This window comes from Lepus europaeus, chromosome 9, assembly GCF_033115175.1.
Source record: "Lepus europaeus isolate LE1 chromosome 9, mLepTim1.pri, whole genome shotgun sequence".
Lineage (NCBI taxonomy): Eukaryota > Metazoa > Chordata > Mammalia > Lagomorpha > Leporidae > Lepus > Lepus europaeus.
The window spans coordinates 61614163-61628593 of record NC_084835.1 but is presented as its reverse complement, the minus strand read 5'-3'; the positions used below and the strand labels follow the sequence as shown (position 1 = coordinate 61628593).

Sequence of the window (14431 nt, the reverse complement as noted above, 5' to 3'; positions counted from 1 at the left end):
CCTGGATCAGGTCAGTCCCACTCTCGATTCCAGTTTCATGCTAACACACACGCAGGAGATGTTCAAGTGCTTGCACTGTGGGAGACCCAGATTGAGTTCTGCACTCCCAGCTTAGGCTGACCCCACCCCGGCTGTTGCAGCCATCTGGAGAATAAACCCCGATGGAAGATCTCTGTTTCCCTCTCTCTGTGTTTCTTTGCCTTCCAAATAAAGTAATTAGAAAACTAAAAATAAATAGTGATGATTATTCCATATGAGTCAACAAAGCCTGCTTCTTTGCTTCTCTTCCATGGTATTCCATAGACAAGCAGTAATTCATGGAAACAATCCATAGTATTGAACAGTTAGATTGTGTCCTATCTGCTTCAGTGATGAGTTGTATGCAATCATTTTTCACAAATGAGGTATGATTTAGTATAAATTTATGGACGTAGACTTGTTGGGTCAAGGTGCATATGCATTTTATAATATGATAAATATTGCCAATATATTTCCTATAAAGACTGTACCGATTTACACTTCCCATAATAGCAAATGCATGTCTTCCCACCATTAATCCTAAAGCCTAAATGTGTTTTGATTTTGTTTTTGTTTCTTTTTAGATTACAAGCCCCAAGACTTCAAAGGTACTACAAAAATCACCCTCTTCAAGAAGATTGGTAAGAAAATAAGTCATCTCCGTGTGCCCCTACCAACTCCCTGGGTAATACGCTCTGGCTGCAGCCTTCCTGTTTACATAACATGATTTTGTTCCTGATCTGTCCTTCAGCTTCACCTTTTCAGGGTGACACATAAAAGAACAGGGACCCAACAAACTGATGCTTTGCAGTGTGTGGTTAAGCATCCTCTACACAGTAAAGAATGTTATCAGAAGTCATAAGGGAAAAGTGATTATGATGATCCTGCATTCTGCATGTGGAATTTGTCTTACTCAGGCTTCTGGGGAGCTAGAAGGGGAGAGACTGAGATGATCAAAGGAGTATCTTAGGTGTACAATCTTGGCTGCAAGGAGCAAGGGACATTGACCCCCTCCCAGTGCAGTTCCCTCAATATCTAACCCTGACATTCCATCACGGTTCTGGCTGGTCATATTAGGAGAGTACTCTTAAGAATGGAACTTATTTAAAAATATCTTGTATTCATTTCCTAGGGCTTCCATAATAGGGTACTGCAAACAGCATGGTTTAAAACAGCACACGTTGATTCTCTTACAGTTTTGTAGACTCAACATTCAAAATCAAGGTGTTAACAGGATTGATTCTTTTGAGGGCTAGGAGGGAAGAGTCTGTTCCTTGCATATCTGCTAGCTTTTGGTGAGGCCAACAATCCTTAGCATTTCTTAGCTTGCCAATGAGTCACCCCAGTCTCTGCCTCTAGCCCCCGCCCCCCGCGGCACATTCACTGTGTGTCCCTGTGATTCTTCTCCTCTTATAAGGACACCAGTCATATCGTGCTAAGGGCCCACCCTCTTCGAGTTTGACCTCATGTTGACTAACTATGTTTCAATAACCCTGTTTCCAAATAGGGTTACATTCTGAGATTCAGAAGATTAGGAAATCAATATATCTTTTGAGTGAACAGAATTCAACCCATAACATATTCATTCTATGAAGTGTTATTGATCCGGTTCATATATACCTCTATATTAACAACACCATCCTTTGAGAAAGCACTTATTTGAAATGATTACCTGACAGTGGCCATGTCCTTAAACAAATAGAAATTGATTTCTGTTCATCTTGTAGATAGAGAATTAATTTAATAAAAATTCAAAGTTTGAAACAAACTTTACCAGAAAGCATCATTCTTTGAACATTCCATTAAGATCAGGGCTCCGGTCACATCTTAGGAGAGCAGAAAACCTTCTTCTCCAGTAGCAAGGCAGAATGGTCTGCACTGCGCTGCCACACACTTCCTGGGATCAAGTTTCAAGTGCACCTGTGGAATTCGATTTGGGCTAACTAAAAAAAGAGAGGGGATTTGAGAAGCATATTCTCTCTTTTGTCTTTTATTTCAAAGTATTTCAAACAATACAGAAAAGTATAAAGAATTCAATATATATTCAATATAGATTTAACAATTTTTAACATTTTGCCAGTTTCATTTTAATATATATACTTTCATACTATTTTTTAAAAGCAATGGTGGATATATTAACATGCCATAATGTGGGGATTCATGACAAAGATCGTAAAATATGGAAACAGGGGTATTAATATGTAAGCCTAAGGGGTATAATTCAGTGAGGACAACATTTATGAATATCAAAATACCAAATAGTAGGCATTCACACTTGTTTTTCTAAAATACATATTAACTTCCACATATGAAAGAAAACATGTGGTATCTGTCTTTCTGTGTTTGGAGAAGTCATGATCTCTAGTTAATCCTTAAAATGTTCAGAAAGTGTCTTCTCAGATATATTGAAGTTCAGAATTCTGCTTAAAGTAGGCTTCTTTAGGACACTGCAGGAATAGAAACATCCTGTTTTTGCCATGGTCCAGTTTTCCCCTCTCTTGATTTTAAAGCATTGTGGAAAGGCCTAAGCATGTATTGAAAGTAAAGCCCCAGGTTAAGCTCATTAGTGAATCTCCTGATAAAAAGGAAAAAGATGTTTCTGGGGATGGTGCTATGGCATAGGTTAAACCTCTACCTGCAATGCCAGCATCCCATTTGGCGCCAGTTCATGGCTATCCCACTTCTGATCCAGCTCCCCATTAATATTCCTGGAAAAGCAGCATAAGATGGCCCAAGTCCTTGTGCCCCTGCATCTATGTGGGAGACCCAGAAGAAGCTCCTGGTTCCGGGCTCCTGGCACCAGCCTAGCATAGCCTCAGCCATTGCAGCCATTTGGGAAATGAACCAGCAGGTGGAAGATATCTCTCTCTGTCTCTGTCTCTCCCTCCTTCTTCCTCTGTAGTTCTGCCTTTTAAATAAATAAATAAGTCTTTAAAAAAAAAGTATTTCCTTTAGGGTAAAAGCTGGGCACACGCATGTGTTTTCCTAATTCTGAGTGTCAGGGATGGTCCTATCTGTAAGTGCTGTTGTTGGGTCCCTATTCGTGCTAGTTTGACAGAATGTATTGAATTTTTTCCTTTTGGCAGTCTGACGTGCCAGAAGGAGTCATCCGGGTCCATGCTCCACTTCTCTCGAAGGTATCCATGGCCATTCAGCTTACCAGTCAAACCAAAGCCAAAGACATATTGGCGAAATTCCAGTATGAGAGCAGGTGAGTGAACGTGGGGGAACTGCTCTGTACAAGGAAGCTGGACTTCTCTGAGTTGGTTCTCCCAGGCATTGACAGATTTGGCCTCTTGAAAATTAACTCTGTGACTTTGAGGATTTTACCTGTTGACTACAACAGTCGAAAGTAGAGAAAGAAGCTAGTAGACAGTAGAAGGTTGGTGACGAAAGGTTGTTTTTTAAAGGAATTTCTACAAATGAGATTATGAATTCATATGTTCTGTCTTGGTATCTTTGTGTAGTCAATGAATTTTACCTTCTATTGGAATGAAAAGTGTAGCAAATTAGTTTTTTAAATATCTGGATAGATTTTCAGGAATATCATGAGGCCAGGTTTCCTTGTGGGCACATAGCTGTTGCTTTTTTTAAATAATTTTTTTTATTTATTTTATTGGAGAGGCAGAGTTACAGACAGGGAGAGACAGAGAGAAAGGTCTTCCTTCCGTTGTTTCACTCCCCAAATGGCTGCAATGGCCAGAGCTGTGCCAATCCGAAGCCAGGAGCCAGGAGCTTCCTCCTAGCCTCCCATGCAGGTGCAGGGGCCCAAGCACTTGGGCCATCCTCCACTGCTTTCCCAGGCCATAGCAAAGAGCTGGATTGGAAGAGGAGCAGATTGGAAGGGAGCAGCCGGGACTAGAACCGGCGCCCACATGGGATGTCGGCACTGCAGGCAAAGGATTAACTTACTGCACCACAGTGCCGGCTCCAATAGCTGTTGCTTTTAAAACCTAATCCTATCGCTTCTTGGCCTTTTGTCTAAGCTCAAGTGTTAAACCTAATCCTTAGGATCAGGATGATACTTGCAAAAACTCTTATCTGCCAGTCACTTGAAAAGAGCAGAAATCGTCAGAACTTTTGTCTAGGCATATTTTACTCAAGGACTAATATTTGCCCTGAGGTTTTCAAATTTATACATTCGAGAGCAGATACAGTTTTATGATCTGCAGTAAATTCTGATGGAAATCCTTTAAAAGAATTCCAGGAGTGGGTGTTTGACTTAGTGGAAAAGGCCCTGGTTGAGACACCTGCATCCTGTAGTGAACGGGCTGCCTGGGTTTGAGTCGTGGCTGTGTTCCCAGTTCCAGCTTTCTTCGAATGTATGTTCTGGGAAGCAGAAGTGATCCTCAAGTAGTTAGGTCCCTACCGCCAATGTGGAGACCTGGATGGAGTCCCTGGCCCCAGCCATTGTGCCCACAGTGCTTTTGGGAAGTGAACCAGTAGATGGGAACTTTGTCTGTCTGTCTGTCTCTCACTCTGACTGCCTCTCAACAAATAAAGAAGTATTCTAGCTGTATTAAAAAGGAGTAGTCTTGTTGAGCAAAAAAGAAAAAAAAAATTGCAAAAGTTTAGATATTGTATAATGTGCAAATTTTTTAAATAGAAGACAAGTTGTGGTCACCAGCGAGATGTGTCTGGATATAAAAAGACAACACAATTGTGGTATTGGAATTTGGGCTGTGAAGGTACACAAACAAACTTTTATAAAATTGGATTGAACTTAAAATGCACACAAATGAGAAAAATGGAAATCTAAATGATAGGTGGACTGTACCAATGTCAACTTCTTGATTGTGCCACTATACTATAGTTCTGCAAAATATTGCCATAGGAGAAAACTGGGCAAAGAGCACAAAGAATTTGTAGTATTTCCTACAGCTACATGTGAACTTACAATCATTTCAATAACGGTTTCCATGGGGATGGGCACTGTGGCACAATGGGTTAAGATGCCACTTGGGACGCCGGCATTCCTATCAGAGCATTCATTTGAGTGTTGGCTACTCTGCTTGTGATCCAGCTTCCTACTAATGTGTACCCCAGGAGGCAGTAAATGATGGCTCATGTCTTTGAGTTCCTGCCACCCTTGTGGGAGACCTGGAAGGAGTTCCCAGCTCCTGCCTTCAGCCTGACCCAGACCTGGTTGTTACGGGTATCTGGGGAGTGAACCAGCCAGTGGAAGATATTTCTCTTTCTATTTCTCTATGGTACTCTGCCTTTCATGTAGATAAAAATAAAAAAAGAAACGTGAAGAAAGAAACAGAGATGGAGGAGGGAGAGAGAGAGAAAGGGAACAAAAGAAGGGTGGGGAAAAGGAGAGGGAAATGGAGGGGAGGGGAGGAAAAGAAAGGGAGAGAGGGAGAGTCAGTGAAATTAATCTGGAAGTCAGGATGGTGGCCGTATGCTGGGGGTGGAAAGCAGAGTGACGGAGAAGGCCTTTTGTGGCTCCCGAGTCCTTTTTGCAAGATATGGTAACTAGTTACATCATATATTCACTCAAAAAGATTTGTTGTTTTATAATTATGATGTGCACAAGTAATATATGTGTGTATACATATGTTTATTTTTATTTGTGTATATAAATTAATACATTTTTAAATGAAAGATTACATTAAAAAAGGAAGAGTAGACACACCCAAAAAAGGTTGCAAAAGGAAGAGTAGATAGAACAAAAAAAAAAGTTGTCCAAAGTTGCCCCTTCTATGATTCAATTTATAGAGTAGAGGCCAGCAGGAGCCCTGGACATGCACCTGCCTATTGCTGGCCCATTTCAGGGTCTACCCCTGAAATGCTGTTAATAATACCTGTAGGCAGGCATGTAAAGACTTGAAGTTTCGTTCCAGGGATTTGAGCGTCCAACTGATTCCTAGTTACATGTAGTACAAAACTGACTTTCTACTCTCAAGTTGACTTTTTGTGGATAGAAAAGATTACTGGTAAAAATTACCTACAACCAATGACAGCAGATAGACAAATCCTTTGCAGCAACTTCTCCAAATTCTCTTGTTAGAACTGTGGCCTATTTCTGTTTAAAAGTTGTAACCTGGCCTAGTTTTGCCTCTTATCACCCCAGGCTTATTTTCCGACTGCCTGCTCACTGCCTCTTATGTTTAAGTAAAAAAGCAGTGAGGAGAGCCTTTCTTCCCTCAGATGACCGAAAGCTCCAAGGAAACCCCGTCCCCACCCCACAAGTCAAAGAGTTGGGGAAAGGCTGACCTGACCACTAAAAACCTTCAGGACCAGACCTGCTGTATGCCAACCGAACACTGAGAGGGAAAACTCGCCACTGCCTCTGTGTTTTTGGTGGGAAGAAGCAGGGAATGATCTGCCATCCTCCTCCCAGCAGAGCCAGGCCAGGATCTGATTCCCAACCCGGGTAGTGTGTGCACAGTCCTGAGATGAGGCTTGACAAGGCACAGCACCGAGGCAGCGCGACACAAGCTATTCGCCTCCAGGCTCCACTCGCACTCAGTGTCATTAAGATCCAAGGAGGAGCTGAGCTTCCACTCCCAGCCCCATCAGCAGAAATGAATGAGGCAAAGGGAGCAGAAGCAGTCATCATCCTGTGCCCTCCTGCTCCCTCTGCTATCAGCCGGGCCCAGTGAGGGCTTGAGCCTCCACCTGACAGCTGGTAGAACAGATGCTAGGAGGGAGGCATAATTGGCACTCTGCTGCTGCCCCCTCTTTTCCGATGTTAAGAGAGACCCCGTGAGGAGCTGAGCCCCACTCTCATCCTGAAACAACAAAGCTGTGTAATCAGCCTGTGTCTCCCCAGCCCTGGCGGCAGAGCCCAGCAGGGAGCTGATCTACCCCTTCCATTAGAGCCAGTGAGGCAGTGGCGTTTGGTGTCCCACTTACACTGGGGCCCAGCAAGGAAATCAAACATAGACGCCCACCCAGATCTGTGATAAACCTCAATAGGAGGACTGCCAGCCAAAACATGAAGATTAGATTAAGATCCAGAGTCTCACAACGCAATCCAAAATGTCCACAATGCAGTACAAGAATCGCTCCTTACAGGAAAATCACCATGTGAATGAGAAAAGGCAATCACCAGAGGCCAGCACTAAGCAGAATCAGATGTTAGAATGATCCGACAAGGGTTTCACAACCATCACAAAAAACCTTTCAACAAGCACGTATGAAGTCTTTCAAAACAAATGAAAAAGAGAAAATCTCAGCAAAGAAAGAGGCATTCTTCCTAAAAACCAAATGGAAATTATAGAACTGAAAAATGCAGTAACTGAAATTAGAAACCTGAATAGGCTCAATAGTAGGGTAGCAATAACAGCGGACAGAACTAGCAGACTTTCGGACATACCCAAGAATCGATCTATTCTAAGCAACAGAGAGAACGTAGACTGAGAAAGAGTGAACACAGCCTCAGGCATTTGTGAGACGAAACCAAAAGGGGTAAATTCTGTATCATCAGAGTCCCACAGGAGAAGACACACAGAGTGTGCCTGAGAAAGTGTTTCAACAAATAATGACTGAAAATTTCCCACAACAGCAAAAGACATAAACCTACGTATTGAAGAAGCTAAGAGAACTCAAACGGGATCAAGCCAAAGAAATCCATACCAAAATACTATAATTAAAACTTGCAAAATTTAAAGATAAAGAAAAAGAACTTGAAGGCATTTTTCTATAGAGGACAACACCCCAGATTATAGCAGCTTTTTCACTGAAACCATGAAGGCCACAGGATATGACATCACATCTCTCAAGTACTGAAAGAGAAGAACTGCCCATGTGAATTCTGTACTCAGCAAAAGTATCTTTCAAGGATGATGGGGACATCAAGGGCATTTTCAGATGAAAGAACTAAGAATTTGTTGCTGACAACCCTACAAAAAAACAGTGGCTAAAGAAAGAACCCTGAACAGAAAGAAAAAGACAACAAGGCTTGGAACAACAGAAAGGAAATGAGCACATTGGAATAGTAAATATGGGCCTAAGTGGAATAAGCTATCCTACATCACATGCATTTCTGAAATCACATTTAATGATAAAAGCAAAAATTGCACCATCTTATGTGGTGTTCAGTGCAATTAGAAGACGTGCATAAGACAAACATATTTTAAAATAGCATGTATGTATGGAGCAAGAGGTTCCTATTCTGTAAATGTAGTTTGTGCAGAGTAACTTCTTCCCAAAAAGTACAGCATTGTAAAGATTGAAGAAGTAATTTCACAGTCAGAAATATCTAACATCAGACAGTGTTCAAGGTTAACATTAACAGTGGTAAGCCATGTTGGACATATGCACTCTTGTAAGATATGATGGAAAATAGCATTTTCCAAGAATCCTTAACTCTGGCCTAAACATGAGAAATATATCCAACAAATCCAAATTGACAAATATTCTACAAAATTCTTCAAAACTCTCAAGGACATCAAAAACAAGGCAAGTATGAGAAACTCACAGCCATGAACAGTCTAAGGAGACCTGACTCCTGTATTAGGTTCCCAGTGCTACTGTAACAAGTGACCACAAAATGGGTCGCTTGCAGCAGTAGGACTGTATTCTCACAGTTCAGGAGGCCACAAGTCTGAAATAAAGGCATCAGCAGGGTTGGTTCCTTCTAGAGCTCTGAAGGAGAAATTCTCCCATCCTCAATCCCAGCTTCTGGGGTTTGCCAGCGCCCACAGCCATTCCATGGTGTGTAGATTGTTCATGCCAGTCTCATCCTCTGTCTTTAGGTGCCTCTACATGCAGGATAAGTATATCTCATGATCTTTAACTAATTACATCTGAAAATACCCTATAGGAAGATCACATTCTGAACTTCCAAATTTTGAATTTGGGAGGAAACACTCTTTAGACTGTTAAAATTATGAAATGTCATATAGGGGGCTGGCGCTGTGGCATAGTGGGTAAAGCTGCTGCCTGTAGTGCCAGCATCTCACATGGCCGCCCGTTAGAGTCCAGGCTGTTCCACGTCTGATCCACCTCCCTGCTAATGAGCCTAGAAAAGCAGCAAAGGATGGCCCAAGTGCTTGGATCCTTACATCAACATGGGAGACCCAGAAGAAGCTCCTGGCTTCTGACTTTGGATCAGCCCAGCTCCGGCCCTTGCAGTCATTAGGGTATGAACCGCAGATGGAAGATTCTCACCCCCCCCCCCATTAACTCTGCCTTTCAAATAAATAAATCAGTAAATATTTAAAAAAGAAAGAAATGGCATGTACCCTGGATGGGATCCTTGAGCAGAAAATGAGCATTAGGTAAAAATGAAGATACTATGAGTAAAATATGGATTTTAGTTAATAATAATGTCAGTTTTGACTCATTGATTTTAGTAAACACACTGTATTAACATGAGATGTCTATATTAAAAGAACAGTGTGTGGGGCACATGGGAATTCTCTGTACTATCTTCAGAAGTTTTTTGTAAATCTAAGAGATCCAAAGTTTTGGGAGCATTGTTGTGGCATAGCAGGCTAAGCTGCTGCCTGCAATGCTGGCATCCCATATCTAAGGACTGGTTCTAATCTCAGCTGCTCCACTTCCAATCCAATCCAACTCCCTTCTAATGCACCTAGGAAAGCAACAGAAGATGGCCCAAGTAGTTGAGCCCCGGCTACCCACACAGGAGATCCAAATGGAGTTCCAGACTCCTGGCTTCTAGCTTTGGTCTGGCCCAGCACTGGCCATTGCAGCCACCTGGGGAATGAACCAGTGGATGGAAGATCGATCTTCCTCCCTCTCTCCCTCCTTTCTTCCCTCCCTCTCTGAATCTGACTTTCAAATAAATAAATCTTATTTAAAAAATGATTGAAAGAAAAGTTTATTTTAAAAGTTTTCCCAATCTCCTATAAATGAAGAGAACTACCACTTTTTAATGGTGAAATAATTTCAGAGTGAAATGAGGTTTAGTTATGCTGGCATATCAGATTATCTCTATTTTAAAAATGAAATTCTTATATGCATCAGTGGCATTCCTCCTTTAACTTATATGATTTTTAATTCAAAGAACTAAAAATAAATAGAATTATCACATTCTCTAGGGTGTCTGCTATTTTCAAAGGCAGAAAATAGCAAGTGGGGGTGAGGGCGTGGAGAAACCAGACCCCTGTGCACTGTTGGTAGGAATGCAAAATGGTGCAGCTGCTGTGGAAAACAGCATGGCAGCTCCTCCAAAAATTAAAAATAGATTCATCATGTAACCTACCAATTCCATGTCTGGCCGTGTTCCCAACAGAACTGAAAGCAGGGTCTCCCCAGATACTTGTACTCAGATGTTCATAGCATTAATTACAGCAGTCAAAATGACAGATGAATGGATAAACAGGATGTGATATATATGTGAGTATATATAAGATATATATATATATGTATATGAGATATATTTGGCCTTTCAAAGGAAGGATATGCTACAGCATTGAGCAACCATGAAGATATTATACAAAGTGAAATAATCCTGTTACAAAAAGACAAATACTAATATGATTTCACTTATGTAAAGTAGTTACAGTGATCAAAATCATAGACCAGAAAGTAGAATAATGATTGCTAGGGGCTGGGGTGACGGGGTAATGGGGTTGTTGTGTAACGGGCATAGAATTTCAGCTTTACAAGATGGAAAGAGTTCTGGAGATGTATGCTAGTGATGATTGAACAAAATTAAATTTCTACACATCACTCAAAGTGTAAAGCATCTGTATCAGTAGGTATGGTCCATGTGTATATTGTAATACCCAGGGAAACCACAAACAAAATCAGACAATACAATACACTCAAAAACACTATAAGGGGGGTTGTTCGGCATAGCAGTTAAGATGCCAGTTTAAGATGCGCAGGTCATAGGGTGGACATTTGGCACATCTTTTTTTTTTTTAATAGAAAACTTTTATTTAATAAATATAAATTTCAAAAGAACAACTTCTGGATTATAGCAGTTCTTCCCCCCATAACCACCCTTGTGCCCACAAACCATCCCATCTACTCCCTCTCCCATCCCATACTTCATTAAGATTCATTTTTATTATCTTTATATACAGAAGATCAACTCTATACTGAGTAAAGATTTCAACAGTTTGCACCTACACAGACACACAAAGTATAAAGTACTATTTGAAGATTAGTTTTACCATTAATTCTCATAGTACAACACATTAAGGACAGAGATCCTACATGGGGAGCAAGTGCACAGTAACTCCTGTTATTGATTTAACAATTGATACTCTTATGATATCAGTAAGCACCCAAGGCTCTTATTATGAGCTGCCAAGGCTATGGAAGCCTCTTGAGTTCACAAACTCCGACCTGATTTAGACAAGGCCATAATGAAAGTGGAAGTTCTCTCCTCCCTTCAGAGAAAGGTACCTCCTTCTTTGATGACCAGTCCTTTCCACTGGGATCTCACTCACAGAGATCTTTCATTTAGGTCATTTTTTGCCACACTGTCTTGGCTTTCCATGCCTGAGAAACTCTCATGGGCTTTTTAGCCAGATCCGAATACCTTAAGGGCTGATTCTGAGGCCAGAGTGGTGTTTAGGGCATTTGTCATTCTATGAGTCTGCTGTGTATCCCACTTCCCATGTTGGATCATTCTCTCCTTTTTAATTCTATCAATTATTATTAGCAGACACTGGTTTTATTTATGTTGGCACTTCTTAATATATCCTCTGTTATTTGCCTAGGTCTGTAGGGAGTCAACTGGCAGATATAAGATATCTTCCCCTCCCCCTTCAAATAAAGTGAAAATTAAATAATTAATTAAAGAGGTTCATTTTATATGGTTGTGCTTAAGTTTGCTGGTTAAACAAACTACACCATGTTAGATATTTAAAAGGTATTTTCAAATACATGATTCTTAAAATTTATAGAAGGCATTGGACCTTCTGGTAAATGTTTTCTTAAGTTGTTATCTAATGGTTGAAACTGTTTGCTAAGTATTCATGTGATATTGCTATTGTCAGCAAGCGATCTAGGACTTGCTCCCTCATTTCTCTATTCTAAGCCCAACTTGTTCTTTCATTTCTCTATTCTCTTCAAGATAGGAAACTAAATCTATTATGAAGGAATCTGTAGGACGCACAATTTAATCTTTAGACCTTATAAAAGAGATGGCTAACATTTTTCTGTAATAGCATAGCCAAAATAAGAACTTAAATAATAATCTCATAGCTAGATTCACTTCGCCATCAGCAAAGTATACAGTAAGTAGAAAAAACCTCCCTTTCAGACCAAAGGGAAAGAAAGTTTTAAAATGAGAATATAATTTTCCTCATGGGCATTGTCTACCTTAGAAAAACTACTACAGAACATGCCTGTGACTATAGACTTGTAGTTCAGGCCACCGAAGATTAGAGATGGGACACGGGCACTCCCTTGACTTGCATCCTCTGGTCTGCTTTAACACAAACCAGGAGGAAAAGAAAGCTAGGCATCAGAAGCAATGGGTGGCAGGCCTATTAATGGCTGATCTATACAGTGATCTGCCCTCAAGGAGACCCAACAGGCCAGTCCACTGCAGTGGCTTTCAATGAGGTAAGCCTGGGCTTCAGCAGAAGTCAGCTTGTGAAGAGCCCTGGCAGCTCTGCCAAGAGTTGGATCACTGGAAATGGACCTGCCCTGGAGTCGAAGGATGCCCAGGTCAGAGCCACAGATCTTATTGGCTCTAAGCTGAAAAGCCCTTCACTCAGCCCAACTTCCAAAGTGACCACTGCAGCTGAGGGTGAGGTCAAGTAGGGTCAGCAACATTGCAGGCAGAACTGTAAATTTCTTGTTAGAGTTGCCACCTGCCTTTACCTGGCCAGCTCTCCTCCCAGGCCAGCCAAGTAATGAAAGTCAACAGAGTGCCTTCCCCTAGGAGGTTCACACCTCCCTTAGGATATACCCCATGTGAAGAGATAGATAGGTCTGGGCCTCTTAACTTACAAGGCCTAAAGCCCACCAGATTATTATCAAGCCCCTTCTATCAGGTTCTATTTGCCTCTCAATCAGAAAACTTAATTGTAGCTTAGACAGCACCTTTCTTAGCTCCTCTAAGAATGACTCTGTCCTTTGTTCTAGACCCTGTCTAGCGTACTTGGGCCTCATTCCTTTGTAATCATAACCTCTACTCTACCACCAATGGCTCTACTCCCAACCTGTGTGTACTGATGGTCCTCTTCCCCACTTAATGCTGTATAATTGTTCAAACCTGGTTAATGCCACTCTTAGGATCATTGGTTACTATTCTCACTCTGTCTTTTATGACCTTGTCTAAATATGATCAGAGTCGGCAAACTTGGAAGGCTTCCATAGGCTTGGCAACTCATGACGACAGCCTAGGGTGGTTACTGGCGCCATAAACTAGAGTGTCAATTTGTTGGGTCAACAACAGGAGCCACTGTGCACTTGCTCCTCATGTGGGATCTCTGTCCTTAATGTGCTGTACATTTGGATTTGATGCTATAACTAGTACTCAAACAGTATGTTTCACTTTGTGTGTCTATGTGGGTGCAAACTGTTGAAACCTTTATACTAAATTGATCTTCTGTATATAAAGAGAATTGAAAATGAATCTCGATGCAAATGGAAGGGGAGAGGGAGCGGGAGAGGGGAGGGTTGCGGGTGGGAGGGAAGTTATGGGAGGGGAAAGCCACTGTAATCCATAAGCTGTACACTGGAAATTTATATTCATTAAATAAAAGTATAAAAAAAAAATACATGCAGGAAAAAAAAAAAAAAAAAAGAAAATGAATCTTGATGTGAATGGGATGGGAGAGGGAGCGGGAGTTGGGCGGGATGGGGGCAGGAGGGAAGTTATGGGGGGGGAAGCCATTGTAATCCACAAACTGTACTTTGGAAATTTATATTTGCTAAATAAAAGTTAAAAAATATAAAAAAAATAATAATAATTAATTAAAGAGGTGCCCACATCCCATATCTGAATACCTGGATTCAAGTCCCATCTCTGCCTTCTGACTCCAGTAGCTTTCTATGAATGCGCACTGTGCAAGGTAGCAGGTGATGGCTCAGGTCGTTGGGTCCCTGCCATCCATGTAGGAGACCTTCCATCCACGTAGGAATGAGTTCCCAGCTCTTGTCTTCAGCCTGGCATAGCCCCAGCCATGTGGGCATCTGAGGAGTAAGCCAGCAAATGGGAGCTGTCTACCTCTCTTTCTCTCTCTCTCTCTTTCTCTCTCTCCCTCTCTCACTCTGTGTATCTTCCTCTCAAATAACAACAGAAAACAAAATGCTGTAGATAATTCAAGACAGAAACCTAAAAGATAGCCCATACTGTGGGCCATAAAACAAACCTCAACAAATTTAAAATACAGTATTTATACAAAATATCTTCCATGACTATCAAGGGATCAAACCAGGTGTCAATAACAAGAAGACAGCATGCAATCTCCAAACCCTCTAAAACTATGCCAAATATTTCTAAATAAGCCATAAATCAAAAAGGAAGTCT

General features: G+C 41.3%; 1 protein-coding gene across 3 annotated transcripts in view; it reads left to right on the top strand.

The window, feature by feature from the left end:
• The window catches only part of ARHGAP28 (Rho GTPase activating protein 28), a 203331-nt gene that overhangs the window by 180383 nt on the left and 8517 nt on the right, over positions 1–14431 (top strand). For all 3 annotated transcript variants that reach the window (XM_062201379.1, XM_062201380.1, XM_062201381.1), the window contains 2 exons: positions 603–659; positions 3105–3229. In XM_062201379.1, coding sequence (XP_062057363.1) covers positions 603–659; positions 3105–3229 — 182 coding nt within the window. The remainder of the gene's footprint in view (positions 1–602; positions 660–3104; positions 3230–14431) is intronic.